This window comes from Poecilia formosa, unplaced genomic scaffold, assembly GCF_000485575.1.
Source record: "Poecilia formosa unplaced genomic scaffold, Poecilia_formosa-5.1.2 Scaffold36, whole genome shotgun sequence".
In the NCBI taxonomy this organism is placed as follows: Eukaryota; Metazoa; Chordata; class Actinopteri; order Cyprinodontiformes; family Poeciliidae; genus Poecilia; species Poecilia formosa.
In genome coordinates, this window is record NW_006799975.1 from 1317761 (window position 1) to 1337001 (window position 19241).

At 40.7% G+C, this 19241-nt stretch overlaps 3 protein-coding genes across 4 annotated transcripts in view; 2 read left to right on the forward strand and 1 right to left on the reverse strand.

The window, feature by feature from the left end:
- The window catches only part of LOC103136961 (dolichyl-diphosphooligosaccharide--protein glycosyltransferase subunit STT3B-like), a 29871-nt gene extending 19026 nt beyond the window's left edge, over positions 1-10845 (forward strand). Inside the window, exons 8-16 of the mRNA XM_007550440.2 lie at positions 5244-5292; positions 5407-5561; positions 6293-6504; positions 6888-7075; positions 7186-7357; positions 8495-8668; positions 8743-8856; positions 8955-9164; positions 9904-10845. Of these exons, the coding sequence (XP_007550502.1) occupies positions 5244-5292; positions 5407-5561; positions 6293-6504; positions 6888-7075; positions 7186-7357; positions 8495-8668; positions 8743-8856; positions 8955-9164; positions 9904-9984 (1355 nt within the window). The 3' untranslated portion in view covers positions 9985-10845. The remainder of the gene's footprint in view (positions 1-5243; positions 5293-5406; positions 5562-6292; positions 6505-6887; positions 7076-7185; positions 7358-8494; positions 8669-8742; positions 8857-8954; positions 9165-9903) is intronic.
- A 289-nt stretch (positions 10846-11134) lies between these two features.
- On the reverse strand, positions 11135-14364 carry kiaa1143 (KIAA1143 ortholog). 2 transcript variants are annotated; one of them, XM_007550442.2, is made up of 3 exons: positions 14161-14364; positions 12420-12561; positions 11135-12321 (listed from the first exon to the last, which is right to left on the reverse strand). In XM_007550442.2, exons 1-3 carry the CDS (start codon positions 14272-14274, stop codon positions 12104-12106), a joined length of 474 nt encoding a protein of 157 aa, XP_007550504.1. In that variant the 5' UTR covers positions 14275-14364; the 3' UTR covers positions 11135-12103. The 2 variants fall into 2 exon arrangements, with proteins under 2 accessions (XP_007550504.1, XP_007550503.1); XM_007550441.2 differs by having other exon boundaries at positions 12411-12561; positions 14161-14362.
- Positions 14365-16404: 2040 nt separating this feature from the next.
- On the forward strand, positions 16405-19151 carry LOC103136963 (transmembrane protein 42). The gene is made up of 4 exons (XM_016670660.1): positions 16405-16641; positions 17488-17634; positions 17720-18574; positions 18610-19151. Exons 1-3 carry the CDS (start codon positions 16480-16482, stop codon positions 17861-17863), a joined length of 453 nt encoding a protein of 150 aa, XP_016526146.1. The 5' UTR covers positions 16405-16479; the 3' UTR covers positions 17864-18574; positions 18610-19151.
- The last annotated feature ends 90 nt before the right edge of the window (positions 19152-19241 follow it).

The window sequence follows — 19241 nt, forward strand, 5'->3', positions numbered from 1 at the left end:
AACACTAGAAACAAAATCTGTTCAACTGGAGGTTAAATATTTTACTGCTGGTGCTTTGTAGCCCTTGCGATTCACAGCTTTAGACTCTCTCACTAAACATTTCTGTCATAATCCAACAGAAGTGAGACTTCTCTGGCATCCCTCTGACCATTCATAGATCACAAGATTTTCAAGAAGAATAATGATGAAAAAACTATGCTTAAAATATGAATGACATATCTCACCTTAATCATGACTTCTGGGTCTTGTTTACGCCTGTACAGGTATGTCTCACAAAATTAGCATGTCATAAAAAAGATCAATATATTTTTGTCACTTTTTTTAGAAAGTGAAACTCATTTTATGCACATTCTTTACATATAGTGAAATATTTCACACCTACATTTCTTGTCTTTTTGATTATGGCTTACAAATAATGAAAATCCAAAATGAATTGTCTCAGAAAATTTGAATATTGTCAAAAAGGTAAACGAATCATTGTCACACCATTACTCCAATGACTAAGGCTGTTTTCACACCTGATAGGCCAGTAGACTCGCTGAAAAAAATTACAACATTAGTTCTATTTTTAGCTGCTGTGGTTCTCTTTCACACTGCACCAAGAACCACTGAAGGAAATGACATGAAAACTTCTGAAAAAGACATGAGAACAACTTCCTTTTTCACAAAACGTAAACATAATGGAGTGGCATCAGACTTTAGTGGTTGTAGGATTTCGCTTTTCCATTTGACAAAAGACCATGAACCATATTCTCCCTCTATAGCTAGACTCACACATTAGTTTTGGTTGCATTTTTCCTGAATCCCCTACGCTAAAGTCCACTTCCTGCTTTTGGAGTGGTCTCCAGTCAGCTTGGCATTCAAAGATACATTTGAACCGCACCAGAGTTTATTTCAACCGAATTGAGACGTAGGGTTGTAGGTGGACCAGATCTTTATTTTTTCTGGTCTGCATTAGAGTTTGATTATGCATTCACACCTTCTCAAACGAACCAGACTTTCACTTGAAAATGCCTGCAGAGGTTTCCGAATTCTCTCAAGGATGAAAACAGTCATTGACATCCTCCATAAGGAGAGGAAGCCACAAAAGGTCACTAGTAAAGAAGCTGGTTGTTCAGAGTACTGCATCCAAGCACAGTCATAGTTAGGCCTGTCGCAATAAATGATAAATCAATTAATTGCACAATAAATTAAACCTATTGACCTCATTTTAATTATCAGCTTTATCGTCTCTTCCTGCCGTTTTTTCTTTCTGTTGACACTGAATGAAAAAGGCTCAACTCCGGTGCTCTTCACTGACCCTCCATTCTTCATTTCCTTTCTGTAATGCCCAGCGCACACTAAAAGAGTTGTCAGCCCATTTTCAAAACCTGAGACCACCACACATTAGCCGACAGACATCCTAGGTATAACTGTTCGATCGGGTTCGTCGTGCCGTGTGGTGTCCAGCCACATGGGCACAAAATAATGGCTACGAGTCCAGTTAACTAATCTTAAAACCAGACATTAATCAATGCTTTATTAGAATCTACCTGTGATGCATGTGGCTAGAGTCAGCGTAAAGTCCTGACTGAATGAAAATCATTATAACCCATTCATGTCACGTTAACGAAGAACAGCTGAAAACTTACCGGGTTTATCAACTGCGGTAGCAATTTGGCTCCAACTCTTCCCCTTGTCATTTCTATATTCTTTGCACAAAATGTTGAATAAACATTAATGTTGTTTCCACATATCATCTCAGATGTCCGCTGGACTTCCTGTCGCTGTGTCAGCTGTTTGGGATTCCCCTCGTAATTTCCCCTCAGAAATCACAGAGGAGAATCCGCGCTTTCTGATTGGCTCCCTGCCACATTCAGCGTTAAGCTCCCATTCGGGGAAAACTCCTGATTTAGATCGGAGCGGCCACGACGATCTACATCACACTACAGGATCATCGGTTAAGACAATCTTAGATCGGCCAACTTTCTAAGATTATCGTAAGGGGAAAATGGGGGCAAAAAATCGTGTAGTGTGAACTACTGCATTAGGTAGTCGGATGTGCCCATCTCCTCCATTTAAATCTAGTGATTACTGAAGGGCAATACAGACTTCATAATCTGCACTATTTTGGTTGAATGCAGTATTTATTTCCACTTTGGCTTTGTGTCGTTTAGTTTTTATTAAAGTACGTTTTTTGTTAATGGAGACTGAGAATCCATTTTATTTTTGTTTTTGGTTGTTTTGTTTATTTAATTTATTAGTTCCAGTGTTATGTGTTATTTTGAAAATAAAATGTATCTATCTATGGCAGGAAATTGCATGCATTATTAGTAATTTCCATTAAATCAGTGTCGAAAGGTCTTGAAACAATATTATCGTTTATCGCAATAATTTTTTAGACAATCGCTCAGCAAAATTTGTTATCGTGACAGGCCTAGTCATAGCAAGGAAAACATGTAAAGCTGCACCAGAACCAGAACAGGGAGAATTGCAGCCTTGACAGGACTGATGAGCAGAATCCATTCACAAATTTTGGGGATCTTCACAAGGAATGGACTGAGGATTAAAGAGCTGCTACATCCAGATGAATCCTACACATGGGCTACAAATGTTCTGTTCTTGGTGTCCAACCAGAGAGAACGCCTGAAGCCTCTTATTTGGACTAAAGAGAAAATGAACTGGACGGTTTCTTAGTGGTCCAAAGTCCTTTCATCAGGTGAAAAGTTTCATTTCATTTCAAAAGTTATGATCCCAGAGTCTGGAAGACCAGAGTCTATGTTACTATAAGTCCAGATAAGTTCCCACTGTCAGGGATGGTTTGGGGCGCCAGATATAAGTTTCACTTTCACTTCTGAATCGACTGAGATAAAGTATGGAACTTTATCAACGTGTTCATTCCTGTAGATGTGCGCCTATATATCCTGTTGCTGGCTGGTTGCACAAACCATCACCCCCTCGACCCGCTAAGCTAACTCGTCTGTCGATGGTCAGCCTTGAGCTCGTTTGACAAATCAGCATCATAACAGAGATGTAATGACTTCTACCCACCCTGCCTCATGGAGGTGGCAAACATGAGGCAAGCAAAAAAATCAGCTTAAAGGGAAGAGAAAATATTTACATGGTGTACAACTTAATTTATAAATACACTTTAGATATAAATTAGAAAAATAAAACAAACCTACTGTAGTACAATCAGCTACAGCTACTCATTTTAGTGTTTTGTTAAAGGGGTTCTATGAGATCACCCTGAAAACCTGAGATTAAATGGCTACCATTGTGTTTAGTTTGGATGACGAAGCTAATCGTCTGGCAAAAGCTAATGCGGAGCTGAACGAGCGCGTTAGTCCATTCCTGTTCATGCCGCAGAGTCGTGCTGCGAGGGAACAACTCTGGAATTAGCGAGCAAAGGTTGTTTTGATAGCAATTACCATGATGGGGCTTTTACCCTGTCAATGATAATGGGTCTGCTTTTTCAGCTGGTAACTCAGACACAACAAGCTCACTACAGCCAAATCACTCGGTTCTAAAAGCTCAGGAACGACAAAACGAGGTGAACACTGCCAGCCGCTTCTCTTCTTAGCTGGCAAAGTGCTGTTAAAATACTTTCTGTTCCACATGGAGCCTGTTCTCATTCTTAACACATTTATGCTAATGACATAAACAAAATAATAAACCCCTTGGAGAGAAGGGCAGCCATTTACAGATATACAACACAAATATGATGCTTTGTTGTTTTGTTTCCCCCTACTTTTACGACTTGTTCTTGCTAAATCAAATCTAAAATCTAATCTGTGTTTAAAAATGTATGCTGTTTTTATTGTTTCTGCACAAATCATCTAGTTGTGACAAACTGCTAATCAGAACCATAACTGCACAGGTGTTTCAGCACCAAAGCAGTTTGCTCAAACAATTAGCAGCTATTTCTGTTCAGATAAAACATAATCATCCTTATTATTCAGCCCTCTGCCCTGTCATTGGTAGTACAAGTATTTGATTTATGGGATCTAGAAATGATGAATTTAAGAAATAAAGTATCATGTATTATTTATGCAGCAGGTGGCAAAAACTTGGCTCAGTGAAGAAGGAAACACACAGTGTGTTGGCACAGAGCCTGTTCTCAAACCAAAATGGTTCTGAGTGACCTTTTGTTGATCAACTAATGTAACACAACCACATTTATCCAGTAAACTTTAAACTAGTTTAAGAACGTGGCTGTTGAAGAGAAAATTGAATACTTTATAAAGTGTATGGGTGCCACCAAGTGGTCAAATTATTAGGAAATTTGACCACTTGGGGTATTAGTTCATCACACTTCAAACATTTGACATGCAGAGAACATCAATCTTTAACAGTCCAGGCAAAGCGTCTGCACAGTGTAGCTTGGGATTTTAGAAGTAAAAGTTTCTTTTATGATGACATTTATTGTGTATATTTGTGGGATTTTTTTACTTGTCTTTTATATATTTTTTTCTTGTTCTTATTATTATTATCTTTATTGTAATGAATTGTACAGCACTTTGGTCAACATCCACTATATGAATAAATGATCATTATGTACATTCTGAAGCAGTGGCTCATATGTGTAGTATGCAGCTGATGGAATCTCAGAGATGCACAAATGAAAATTTGGACCAATGTTAATACTGCAGTCATAGCCAATAACTGATATTTACTGATATTATATGTATATTTTCCTACACCTTTGTAAAAGTGACCACTCTGCTTCTCTGCTTCAGTTAAACTACCCACAATCCTCTGCGCCATCACTGTCACATAATTGAATAAATTCCACATGACCAGCTTCCTCCAGAAACATAAATGGCAACAAGAAGGAAATAAACATCAGTTGCTATTAGCAACCTTGTTTTACTTATTGGACCGATACCGATATGTTAAATGATTAATATGGGATCGATACAACAAGATAAAAAGCAACTAGTATTGGATCCATACCGATATGTTAAATAATTACTTATATCTGATCAATGCTGATATATTGTGTACCCCTAACCTCAGAGACGCCGTCTTCATTCCATGTTATCTTTAGAAAACATGGAACAGGTTGCCATGGTGATCACATGCAACCTGTAGATCACATTGCATATGCTGCAGTGCCAGACATGTTGATGTTCACCTGCGCGGTGGGTCTTCCCATGCAGGGCACATAAACTACTGTATAGATGTCACACCACTGGCACACACCCTGCAGTGTGTGTTCATTTTGGTTTGTTTAGCTCAAACATTGCATGTTTCCCCTCCAGGGTACATTGCTCCGTGGAGCGGCCGGTTCTACTCCCTGTGGGACACCGGGTGAGTTCTCACAGTTCGATTAAAGACATTCCTGTCTGTAGAATAACATTCATGGGGGGAGATAAAGTGGAAGAAAAGCTTCTAAAGGCCGCTGCTGATGTCTCTACTTCACAGTTATGCTAAGATCCACATTCCCATCATTGCCTCGGTGTCGGAGCATCAGCCCACCACCTGGGTCTCGTTCTTCTTCGACCTCCACATTCTGGTCTGTACGTTCCCTGCTGGCCTCTGGTTCTGCATCAGGAACATCAATGATGAACGCGTCTTTGGTAAGCTCACGTCAAAACATCGACATGTTGTTTACAGCAGAGGTCCTGAAACCGGCAGCCAGAGTTATCGTCAGAGCTACTTTGATGATTTTTAAGCAGAGTTTGTGTTTACTGACAGAAAGTGAGTAGGATCCAGTGGAAAGCTGTTATATAGTTACCATCACTGCAAACAAACTGTAGGAAAAGGAACTCTGTCGTTTCACAGTGACGGCCTGTAGAATTTTGGGGCCATATCGAGAATATGGATGACCTTAAAGGTTCAGTAATGGCAGAATGTATTAATAAAACTATCCATTAAAGCAGCAATTGGTAACTTTTATAAAAAATTAAAAAAAACTAAATTTTTTTTTAAAGATTTGTTGAAACTATCACCATGTTGTGACTGTATGTTATGTGACAGATAATCTGTGAAAAAATGGAGCTCCTCTGTCTTCTCCCAGTGCTAACTAGAAACGATCAATCAGAGCCAGGAGGCGGGGCTTAGCGTTGTCTTTATCCCTAGCTGTCTGTCTCTCTGTCTCTTGGTTGTGGCATTTAGCAAATAGTAATAATTGAAATAATTCTAACTGACCTGAAACAAGAGAAGTTTGGTCTGATGTAACTTCAGACAGTAAGGAATAAAAAGTGTGTTTTTCTTTTTATTATTATTATTATTATTATTCAGGAGTATGTAAACTTGTGGTTTCATCTGTAGCTGAGTGCCTCTAACCCCGTCTGCCTCCTGCCTCCAGTGGCGCTGTACGCCATCAGCGCCGTGTACTTCGCCGGCGTCATGGTGCGCCTGATGCTCACTCTGACCCCGGTGGTGTGCATGCTGTCGGCCGTGGCCTTCTCCAGCGTTTTCGAGCATTACCTGGGTGACGACATGAAGAGACAGAGTCCGCCCGCCGAGGACAGCAGTGACGAGGACGACAGGAAGAACGCAGGAAACCTCTATGATAAGGTGAGGGGCCGCCAGGGGCCCGAGGCATGGTGCCTTACCTGTGATTGGCCCGCGAGCTGTTGTTTTGAACTGAATGCGAAGTTAGAAAATAAATCTGTCTGTAAATCTGTTGAACTGCTATTTCTAATATTGTATAAAAAAAGGCGTGAAGTGGTTAAATGAAAAATCTGCAGAATGTAAATTATTTTCTGTTTGCCTGAATAATCTATGGCTATAACAATTAGCTGCAGCTCTAAAAAGTATCTAAAAAGCCTTTTTAGATTTTTAATGACATCTGATCCACCATGACACTTGAAGTGATTGATAACCAGCTGCTTTCTGCTGCATGTGTGTAATAATCCTACTGGACCTTCACTAACCTGTCCTGACTTCGCCCCCTGCAGGCCGGCAAGGTGAGGAAACACGTTTCTGAGCAGGAGAAGCCGGAGGAGGGCCTGGGCCCCAACATTAAGTCCATTGTCACCATGCTGATGCTCATGCTGCTCATGATGTTCGCCGTCCACTGCACCTGGGTCACCAGCAATGCCTACTCCAGCCCCAGCGTGGTGCTGGCGTCCTACAACCACGACGGGTGAGCCAAGTCGCAAGCCGGGGTCGTTGGCAGGGTTGGGGGGGGGGGGGGGGGGGGGGGGGTGTTCGAGGCAAGCACATGGATGACATGTTTCCGTCTGTCCCGGCCAGGTCCCGGAACATCCTGGACGACTTCCGGGAGGCGTACTACTGGCTGAGGCAGAACACAGACGAACACGCCAGAGTGATGTCATGGTGGGACTACGGCTACCAGATAGCAGGCATGGCCAACCGGACCACTCTGGTGGACAACAACACCTGGAACAACAGCCACATCGCTCTGGTGAGAGCCGCCTCTGCTTCCACACAGCTTTTCATTAAAGACTCTCCAAATGATGATATTTAACTGCAGATCCCCCACATGCTGATTCCTCTAACAGAAGTATAATTAATGGGGCAGCATCTTGTGGTTTTCAGCCACATGGTGACATTTCATAGAAAAATTGAATAGCTGTTAACTTCAGTTGTTATACATCACATTACTTAAAAGAAATTTGACTTTGTAATTTAGCGCCTTTAAATTGGGCCTCTTGTCTCTTTAAGAAACTCCTGCTCTTTCTGAAAGTCTGTCTCCAGGACGCCCTCACAACATGGCTCTTCTATTAACCCTTTAATGTTTTTATCTGTTTCACTGAGAAGTAGCTCCTATAATGAGCTCAGCTGATGCTCAGTTCCACCAGCTGTTTCCTAATTGAAGCTGGCTAGTCTGAAGGAGACTCAGAGAAATATTTCAAGCCTTTATTTCTTGCAACTTTGATCGTTATGGTTTACAGAGAATGAAAACCCAAAATTTATTGTCTCAGACATTAAGAACACAGGTCATAAAATAACTGGGAAACTGATGGTTTTCACACATTAATCAGCAAATGAACTCCAAACACCTGCTGAGGTTTCCTGAACCTCTACACTTCTCTGAGTCAGTAGGACACCCTGACTGGATAAAGGTCCACAAGAAGCTGATTGTTCAGAGTGTTCAATTTAAACATATTAAGAGAAAATTAAGTGGAAAGAAAAAATGTGGATGGATAATCACATACTTAAGAGAATTGTCAAACAGACTTCATTTAAAAATTTTTGGGGAGCTTTGCAAGGAGTAAACACTGTATTAGTAAAAGGAACTCAGACTGCTACAGGAGATCCTTCCTACGCACAGATGAAACCTTCTGGAACGATTCTCTGACAAAACAGATAATGAATTCCTACAAGATCAAACTATCAGATTGTTATTGGGTTGAATGAAATCTGCTTTGAGGTCCTTCATCCGTTAATGAATGCCGTTTTTTTTTTTTTTTCAACATGGTGGACGCTCTGAGAACGAAGTGTGTCGTCTTCATCATCCTCCACCAAAAGGAAGACATGTTCGCCCTGCGGCTGAACAATGAGAATGTGCTCAGTGTGGTGTGTGTGTGTTCTGATGCAGGTGGGCAAGGCAATGTCATCCAATGAGTCGGCGGCCTATGACATCATGAGGTCTCTGGACGTGGACTATGTCTTGATCATCTTCGGCGGGGTGATCGGCTACTCAGGGGACGACATCAACAAGTTCCTGTGGATGGTTCGCATCGCCGAGGGGGAGCACCCGAAGGACATCAGGGTAAGCTGACCTCTGACCCCACAGGTATCAAGATTTTTTTTTATTGCTTTTCTGACCCGACCCTACTCTCACAGGAGAGTGACTACTTCACCCCCCAGGGAGAGTTCCGGGTGGACAAGGCCGGCTCGCCCACGCTGCTCAACTGCCTCATGTACAAGATGTCCTACTACCGTTTCGGAGAGATGCAGGTACCAGCTGCTTCACCGCGGTTACCACAGCAACCAGTGTCATCAAATCAGAACACCACCTTTATGTTTTTCTGTTTCTGTTCACGTCTGGTAAAAAGCTGGACTTCCGGACCCCTCCCGGCTTTGACCGGACCCGTAACGCCGAGATCGGCAACAAGGACATAAAGCTGAAGCACCTGGAGGAGGCCTTCACCTCCGAGCACTGGCTGGTCCGGATATACAAGGTGAAGAAGCTGGAGAACCGGGACCGACTGGAGGGCAAGCTGCGCAGCACCGACATCCTCAGGCAGAAGTACACCTCCAAAAAGGTAAGGGTCAGGGTTACCCCAACACTATGATGCATTTCATACAACAGATTCACCTTCCATCAGGACAATCACTGCAAAACACCAAATATTAATAAGTAGCTTTAGTTTCTACTGCAAATAAGTTGGTACTCTTGAAATAAATCAAAACCTAACCCTAACCCTAAAATCAAACCCTAACTTTACAGTAAGATGTAGGAGATTGTTTTAAGTAAATAATTCTTCAATATTGATTTTAAAAATATAATATTTCCATTGGTAGATTATTTTACTTATTACAGTATATTTTTTCCATGTAATTAATAAGTTGACTTGAAACAAGCTCATATCTGTCTGAAGAGTTACTTGTAAGTTAGTTGTGTCTTATTTCAAGTGAACTTAAACATCTTCACTTGAAACTAAAGTAAAAACACCTGGTAAGATTTGGTGTTTTTGCAGTGATAAACCTACATCTACAGTTAAAATGTCCCAGTCAAAGTCCAGACCTAAATGTAATAAATCTGTGGGGAATACTGACACTGACGATCTCTGCCCAATCAGGAAGGCTTAAACAAACACCACAAAAACATTTTTTTGTAAAGACTAGGAATCATTTTCCTTCCAGATCAAAATGATGTCATACTGAAATACAGCACATTTATGGTTGCAACGTGATTAAATGTAAAAAAAAAAAAAAAAAGGTTTGAATACTTCTGAATAATTTCAACCTGATGTGTATTTATTGTTTTGTTCTTGTGTGCAGACAGCCAAGAGGAAGCGGGGCTTCATCAGGAACAAGCTGTCCCTGAAGAAGGGCAAGAAAATGACCAAGAAGTCTCTGTAGGGAGCTGACCACCAGCAGATGCAAACTGACAGCAGGACAGGAGACCTTCACCCAGAAACACACACACACACACACACACACACACACACACACACACACACACACACACAGCAGGAGTAAAGATGCAGCAGATCAAGACCAATCAATTTCTCCAGAAGGTTCCGTCCGCAAACGGAGCGCAGCTCATCCAGGAGGTGCAGCAAAAACAAAACCATGGCCTTTGACCTTCCCTTATTGTAACCGCAGCAGGATGCTAGAGCCAAATGTTAACCGCTCTTCTTTCAGGAACTCATGACAGCACTTCAGCTCTTCGAGAAGGTTCCTTCAGTCATACAGGCTGGAAACCAGCCGCCATGTTTCCATCTGCTGGGTCAGCACCATTTATCACGCCTCACTGGATTCTGTCACTTTTACTTTAAACGTGACTCCAAACCCGCGTCCTGCCTGCAGATTTCTGTTTGTGCAACATTACCGTGCTTTTTAAATTTCCCCCCAGTCACACAGTTCCTCGGTTTCCCTTTTCGCTCCTGGATGCTGCGGTGAAAACCAGTTTGAGTCTTGCTAGAGCCGACTTTACCTCTGCTGTGAGGCTTCTGCCACAACATCCAGCTGTTCGCGTCGGGACAGGCCTCATCAGAAACAGCTGGGCTTTTCCTCAGCTGCTCTGTCAGGGGGGGAAGTATTTATTAGACGGACAGCAGACGGTGCAGAGACTAAAGCAAGCGCACCCGTCCCGTCCTCGTAATTCAAGGTTTTTATCCGGGCTCCATTTTCAGAGAGAAAACGTTCTTCCATCAATTGTAATGATCTGGATGCAGGTGTGGGAGTTGATCATACCTTTTGAAATAAAGAGGTTCGATTAAAGTTTCTTTAACACTTGTGTTTTCCTTGGAAAGTATGAATTGACCTGGTGTGTTTCAAAGTGGGGGCCACAAGAGGGCGCTGTGGTGGCCTCAAAGTTCGAGGGAAGATGAGGGAAAAAATGCCAAACCGCCCTGCCCCCCGCAATTTTTATCTTAAATTGACCTGTTTTTCAAACATGTTTTTTTTAATATGTAAAGTATAAGTTTAAATAATTAAAAAATACTCCTCAAGCAAGAAATAGAAACATCTAACAAGAAAAAAAAAACTGGAGGACACTACTGCAAAAAACCATCAAAAAATTTTGTCAGATTGATATAAAAATTACATATTTTCTTATGATCTGGAGGGGATTGTGATGAAAAATTGCATTAACGGGTCATACTCCCCCCATAATACATTGTCAGATGATAAAATATTTCACTGTAGAACTCATAGCCAACTAAAATCAGACAGTATGAAGCATCATTTATTGATTAGTGAATTAATAAATGAGATAAAATTCTTCTTTAGTAAATTCATTGGTGCTTTTTAAGTGTATTGATTGATTTATTGGGCCATTTATATATTTCAGATTTTCTTTGTAACGGTCAGGTTTGGGCCTCCATGGCGTTCTGCTGATGTGACACGCAGAATGTCTCTGTGCAGACAGATGGGACTCTTTACATGGTGAGCTACAGGCAGCACTGTGCTGGGTTTCTAAATATGCCTTTATATCATATGTTATGTGCCAGTTTTCCTTCTTTTTTCAGTGGTGCTGATGAAAGAAGGTTTAGACTCGGTTAGATCCCGGAGCAGTGATGCTGGTATTTCTAGTAAAGTTAGAGTCATGGCAGTTGATGGACCAGCTGGCTGATCCATCTCTACAGTTCGGTCAGGTCTTTAAAAATCTGAGGACAGCTGCCAAGGATAATTTGTTGTCCACTCGTCTAAAGTAGAAAAAAAAAAGGTCATTACCCAAAATGAACAATGGAGAGTTTTAGAAACTCTGAAAAAACTCAGTCTGAAAAAGTCTGGCTTTTAGAAGCAACAGAAAGAATAGAGGAGTTGCTGGAGACGTCAGAGCGGTACCGGATACACATGAAAGCGGTTGTGGATTTTGTCAGAAATGATCGCTGGTCCAGCTGGAGGTGAAAACTGTTCTCAGATTTCTGAGCAGCAAACACAGGAGAATGGAGACGTCCTTTCAGACCAAACATGACAACATTTAACTCCTCAACATCGCTTCTGGTTTCTATCCTTCACTTGTGTCTTCCGTTTAATCGTTCTCTTCCTCTTCATCATCTCCGAATGACAGCAGACTGTTATTTTTAACTTTCTTCCCAGATTTTCTGTCCTTGTCCTCCTCCTGCTCTCCTGCTCTGTCTTCCTTCTTCTTCTTGCTGGAGCTGGCAGTGATGCCCTGGAACTTGTCAGAGGACAAGCGCTTGGCTGGTTTCTTGAAGAGAATTTTGCCATCCGGAGGAGCTTCTTCACCTGTGAATGGGACAGAGAGGAAAAGGCAAAGGGTTTTAACGCTGCAACCGCTGCTGTCTCCCGTTGTGTAACTAGAGGAACGACCTGACCTTTCTCACCCTCGCCTCCGGTTTGCAGTTCACCCTTGAGTTTCTTCACTTCGTCTGCACTCAGGTCTCCGCTTTTTAGGACCACGACTTGAGGCAGTTCGTCTTCTCGGTCGCTTCCGCTGTCGTCGTCCGGCGTGGGCATCGCCTGACGCTGAGAGAGCAAAGATAGGAAAAGGTCTAATAAGGTCAAGTCTAACACATGTTGAGTTTCACTAGAGGGCTTATTGTATAGAATGTCCACCAGGGTTATAAAACTGTGTAACTCAAGTTAAGTTTTACTCTTTGTTGTGACTTTTTGTCTAATTCAGTTAACTTTTGGAGTGTGCTAGCTAGCTTTTATTAGTTATTAAATATTGTTTGCTTTTTATTAGCTACCGTAATGTTTTTTTACAAACTGGTTAATTTTTTTAGGTGTAGTATTCAAAAGGTCAAAGTACTGTATTGTGAACATCCACTGGGTAATAAATACTCAACAGGAGATAGCATTTTCAGAAAATGTATTTAATTGCTGAACATCGACTGACTCTGTCTCCCAGTTGTTTGTCTCCATTTTGCGGCACAGCTTATGTGCTGCCAAGAGGAGAATGGAGAACATTAATCTGCTAACAGTTGATGTAAACTGCTTGTGTGGTGGAAAAAAAAAATATATATATATATATTTCACATCATTTCAAAAGGCTAATAAACAAAACAAAGAAAATTATATCATTTCATATACGTTTTATAAACACAATATAATTACAGTTATACGTTTTTTCCATTAATTATTGGAAGAAGTGGCTGGGGAGAGGGAAGTCTGGGCCTCCCTTCTGAAGCTGCTGCCCCCGCGACCCGATCCCGGATAAGCGGAAGAAGATGGATGGATGGATTTATTTCCGTTAAAAATTTTTTCTCAATTTCCGTTTTCATTATTTGGTTAGTTTTTGTTAACTATAATAACCTTGATGTACACAGTGCAACCATTTTACTAAGCTCACCTGTTCAGTTAAACCAGGATGTGCAGAACACTATGTAAGCAGCTAAAACAAATGAGCTGGATTAGCAGTACTATCTAAAAACGTATGGTTCCATCCAAGAGGTCTTACTGTGAAATATCATCTGAGCTGCTCAGATACTGAGCTTCTAGCATGTCATAAGACCAATATACAGTATCGGTGAGTCTTCAGTCAGAGACCTCTTTAGATTTTTTGCAAGACTGACTGCTACTGGAGATCCTTCCTGCCCACAGCATCACCATCTACAACTCTTTGAAGATACTTGGATGATATGAGTTTATGACATTTCATTTCTTTTTGGAATAAATTAAGTAATTTTTAATTTAACTAAATTATTACCAAGAAAATAGCTTCATCACCAAATATACTTTAGATTTAGGGAAGGATAAACGTGTCTAAAATGGCGGTGCCCACCTCCTGCAGTTACCCGACATGAAGCCCAGTTTAAGAACCGATTCTCTTCTTCAGGGACCAAATATTGAAGTAACATTTCATTTCATAATTCATTCCTTTAAGATCCGAATAATTTATCCCTCTGCTTAATGGGGGGGAAAATGCTATCACAAATTATTTATGTTTTGTAAAGCTGTAATGAGAGGCTGATTAAAAATGTTTCGTCTAAATTTGATGACTAGTTCAATAATTTTTGGGGTGGGGGACTGGAGGGACAAAATCGATTCCCTATTATTACTTAATTGGTGATGAAACGGGTCCCAACCTGAAGCTGACCGTGTCCCACTTCTACAGAATCTTACCTTGGTGTCAACATTTGGTCCTTCTTTGTATCCCACGTCGGTTTTAAACTTCTTCAGAAAGGACGGCTCCGCCGGTTTGACCCACGACACGCCGCTAGCTTTCCCCTTATTCATCGCTAAATGATCTACAACAGAAGCTCAGCTAACGGGCTAACCAGGCTAATGCACCAAAACATGAACGTGACTACAAGAGCTGCTGTGATTGGTGCAAAACATCGCCGCAACGTGAAAAACTCGGAATGCGGAAAACTAGTGACGCTTTCAAAATAAAATCAGTCATTATTATAAAATAATATTTTAATGCGTTTGTTTTTGTCAATAATTTTGATTAAGGATAGTATATTGATCAATATGTAGAATATGTGAAATGCTACATATCGATCAATCGATCTTTATTGTTGCGTGTGACTTTCCAACTTTGTCTAAAGAAAGTTTTAGCAGGTGGAGTTTGTGTTTTGCTTAGTGTAGATATCTATGCACTTATTTATATAATGATAATTTTAAAATTATATTAATTGGTGCCTGCCATAGAAATGCATAGGTAAAGCAGCCTCCATGCATTGCATGGCAGGCAACTATTGTTCTACACCCAATAGAATGTCTCTATTATTATAGTTTATTTATTTTTCTTCCGTCACCGTTAATGCGGCCGTACCGCTGCGTGCACCCCCACAAAAGTGGTATCAAAACGTTCAGCTTGATCCCGAGAAGGGAACTATTACTTTTAGTGGGATTCTGACGTAAATGACGACATAAATTGATAAAAACGAGAAAAATCGAGTGTCTCACAGAATCAGTAATATTTCTCTCTGAAACACACACACACAGCACAGTGGATTTCTGACTCCAAAACTCTTTTTAACTCCCTCTTCACAGGCACAAATATCGCCCTATTAGTCTAAAAGTCGGTCATGATCTTGGATTCTCAAAGTCGCCGGAAGGACTTGATTCCCCCTGGATCTCTGATTCATCTTCCGGCTCAATGGGGCTGTCGTCTTCAACAGGGAAAATGACAGCTTCGTAGTCGACTTGGATGTTGAGGTCTACCAAGTCGACCCATGAAAGCTTAGCTGGAAAAGCTTCATGTTTGCAAACAATCTGTTGTTGCTTCATGTCTATATTCTAGTAACTTCTTGCTTCTCTGAACGTCGAATGTGCTCTGAAAGGTGATCTGTCGCGATAGAACTATGGAACAGATCAGGGAAAACTCTGTCTGTGAACTACATTCAAGAGAGAGATTCCCTACATCACTGCACAAACATTAGCATTTCACTGCTCCCCATTAGCATTAGCCTTTTCCCTAAAAATAGCTTTTATCTATTTTTCTTATTTATTAGTCACACTTGGTATACTGAATGGAGGAAGAAAATGTAAAACAACATGCTAGCAACAGCATTTAGGCTAATGTTAGCAATTTGGTTCATTTTAACTTGTACACTAATTTTAACATACAGATGGACTAAGTCCATGTTACTCAACATGTTTGTGACTCTCCACATGCTATTGAGTACATTGCAGCTTACTTTAGCATCGATGCTAATTTGTATCATCAGACGGGCACACTTTGGCATGCCCCATTTAAATTTAATCAGAAATGTTCTAGTTTATAAGATATTCTACTCTTTTATTTTCAGATATGTGCATGGAGGTCAACATTTTTTGCAGACTAACAAAATACAAAACAAAGTACATTCTATCATTTCATGTTCATTATCACATTCAGTTTCAAATCTGATTTATAAAGTTGTTTGATAGATAGATACAATCTCAATATAACAAAATGTATTTCATTATATTGGCAGAAGAGGATAGCCAGAAATGTTGATATTAATTTTGTTGGATCTTTCTTCTTGTAAATTATAATGCCACTTACCATACTGGGATTAATTGCTTTTTGTTAAATGTAGTCTTAAAAAAATGTTGGATTTTTTTTTGTGTAGTAAATCTAATCTATTAATACTGATAAACTGTAATCTAACTATTGGCTTTCCAAGTTTGACAAGTTTATGTATTATCTTTTTGTCCTTGGTTAAATTGTTGATGTCTCCTTAAAACAGATAGGACTCCATAAGTTGCAAAGAGTGTGTGTGGTCTCTGTTTCATATCATATGTTTCTGGGTATCATGAAGAGCTCTATTGAAAGTTTTTTGCGTGACATTTTGCCCAGTCACGTGGTAAAAGTGACATTCTGTGGCACCTTTGGTTTTCCATACTGCTCCGCCGTCATACACAGTCTCAAAAAGACAATCTGTAGGCATGCTTTTATTGTGAAACTGTCCAGCGCGCGCTGCCGTATTCATCTGTCGGCTTATTTCAAAGATGGATTCCAGCTCTGTTTACGCGCTGTCAGCGGGCTTTCTGGCCGCTGCTGGTTCTCTGTCTGCGAAGCTAACCCTCGGTGCAGACTACCTGAGGGAGATGTGTGAGTCCGGCCTGAGCGGCTGGACGCAGGGTTCCGGCGGAGCCACACGGTGTGACTGGGTAACAGCTTTTTTAAACCTTCCGGGTTCCTTAGTTGAATAAAACTGGTTGTTCCAGTGTGACGAGGTTGAAGTTGCGGCACACATCTTTACATTTGTCAAACATTTTATCTACAGTTTTATCCAAATGAAATTAGAATATTATTTCAGTTATTCGATACAAAAAAAGAAAGTTATAGTAATATCTCAACGTTTTTACTTATGGCGTATGAAAACGCAAAATTAAAATTTTCTGAAAATTTCGATGTTAACGTAGCATTATGGCAACCGACCACTGACAATCTACAAAGAAGGGAAATGTTGCTGGGGAAGCTGTTAAGAGCACACAATCCAATTATTACAAAAAATAACTGGATGGGAAAAGATGTACAAGCAACAGAGAAAACTGCTTCCTTCAGGTAAAGCACAGATAATTTATGGCGTATCAGAGGAAGATGAGACAACTTCTTTAACACCTTAGTAGTCCCACATGCGGATTCCCTCCATTCCATTTCGCATTGATGCAGTCATTTTATATATAAAAAAAAGCATACTTATATTTCTGTATTAAAAATATATTTTTTAAATACATAAATGTTAATTCAAATTTTCATTTTGTTGGCGTTATGTAGTTAAGAGTTCCTCTTCATTTCGGAATAATTTAGTCAAAGTACTGCAGTTTTCAAATTGGAATCTATCCAGTTTGTTTCAGACAACTCAACTACAGTAAAATCACCCACTTCTCAATTTTTACAGTGTAAAGGTTTCAAAAACAATAAACCGTATATAAAAAACTGTCTTTAATTAATTTGACCTGTGATTCTAAGTAAGACTCTACATACATAGCTAACAGTGTCTCTGTTCTCAGCTCCATGTTCCTCTTCGGCTGTTGTGTGGAGTCCTGCTACTCAGTTGTAACACTCTAATGTGGACGATGTTCTCCAAAGCTCTCCGTCACGGCTCTTCTTCAGCAGGGGTCACAGTCACCACCACCGCCTCCAACTTCATCTCCTCTGTAAGTGTTAGCCAGAAGCTCATAGGCTCAAAGTTTCTGTTTGGAAAACCTTCACATTCTTTTTGCATCCCGTTGGTGTGTTCAGGCTGTCATTGGGAGACTCATCTTTGGTGAGACTCACAGCACCCTCTGGTGGACAGGCATCTCTCTCACTCTGTGTGGACTTCTGGTGCTGCACAGTGGGACTCCTCACACATCCCCACAAGAGGCCGAGAAAAAGGACAAGTGATGGATCAGGGAGAGACGTTTGTCGAACTTCTCACTGCACTTTAAATTGCACATATTGTTGGACAAAGCGAGGCAAACCAAACATTCAACATCTAGAATTGGTTTTCAGTGGTTTTTAGAAGACTTGTTTTCCAAGAGGCTGACTGGTACCAGTGACTGCAGTGGGCCCCAAAAGCAAGCCTGTCATGTCTTATCCCTTGTTTGGACTGAGCTGTACAGTACGGCACAGTCCTGCTGTATTCAGGGAACGTTTAAACCGCCAGTTGGACTCTCACTAGACAGGTGAGGTTAAACCTATGCACCTAATGTCTTTTGATGTTCTCATGTTGTCCCACAAGAAAGATGTTTGTAGTTTTGCCATAAGAGACTTAGATGTGCTTCTATTTTAACTCAAAAGTTGTAAGTTGGAGTTCACTGCAGTTTTCTGTACGATCACCAATTACTGGTCTTTTAAAAGCCTGACCTGCTGATTTTGATTTTGGTCGATACCAAGTTTTTTTTTGTCTGAAATGTTGTTAAATATAGCAAGAAAGTCACTGAGTTAGTAACAGTGGAGTGAATATTAACTGCAAACATGCAGACATAACCTGGTGGGAGGGTCTGTCAGTCAAACATCTCATAGCAGATCAGAAGAGGACAGTGATTGATTTTTAGACCTTCTGAGGTTGATAAGATCAGCTTCACATGTAAGGATTGTCTCTAGTCTAGAGATGTCTAGACTAGAGGCTCTAGCATGTCTCATGCTAGAGCATGAGACATGCTAGTGTATGTCTCATGGATTAGTGAGACAAGGATTGATGTCTTTCTGTTCCCCAATCAATGGACTGTGTTGTATGATGCTAGTTAGCTCCGTACCGTTGTCTGAAGACCCACAGACCTGAACGGAAGGCTATCGGACTTTCTGTTTCCATTGACTGTCCGTTCGTTCGTTCGTTCGTTCGTTCATTCATTCATTCAATTTCTTTACACCCTTGTCCCTTAGTGGGGTCGGGAGGGTTGCTGGTGGTTTCCATTGACTGTTACAGTAGAAATAGGCAAAATGTCGTACAGAACCGTTCCGACCCGTGTTCTACAGCTCAGTGGAAACAAGGTTATAGAGCTTGAGCTGGGTGACTGATAAGTTATCAATCAGTCACTTGTAAAAGCCCTTTAAGTCCTGATCAGTAAAATTAGATTATATTTCTTGTTGACTTGGACTTGTCAGGTTGTGGCTGATATCTCTAATCAGTGAATACTTGTAAATATTAAATCATTTTGAATAAAAATAAATTCATACTTTGGTTCTATTATTAGCTTGTGTTGAATTTTTTCTTAACAGTTTAACTTGTTCCTGTAGGAATAGGTTTGCCTCATCCTTGGCTTTAGAAACTGGTTTAATC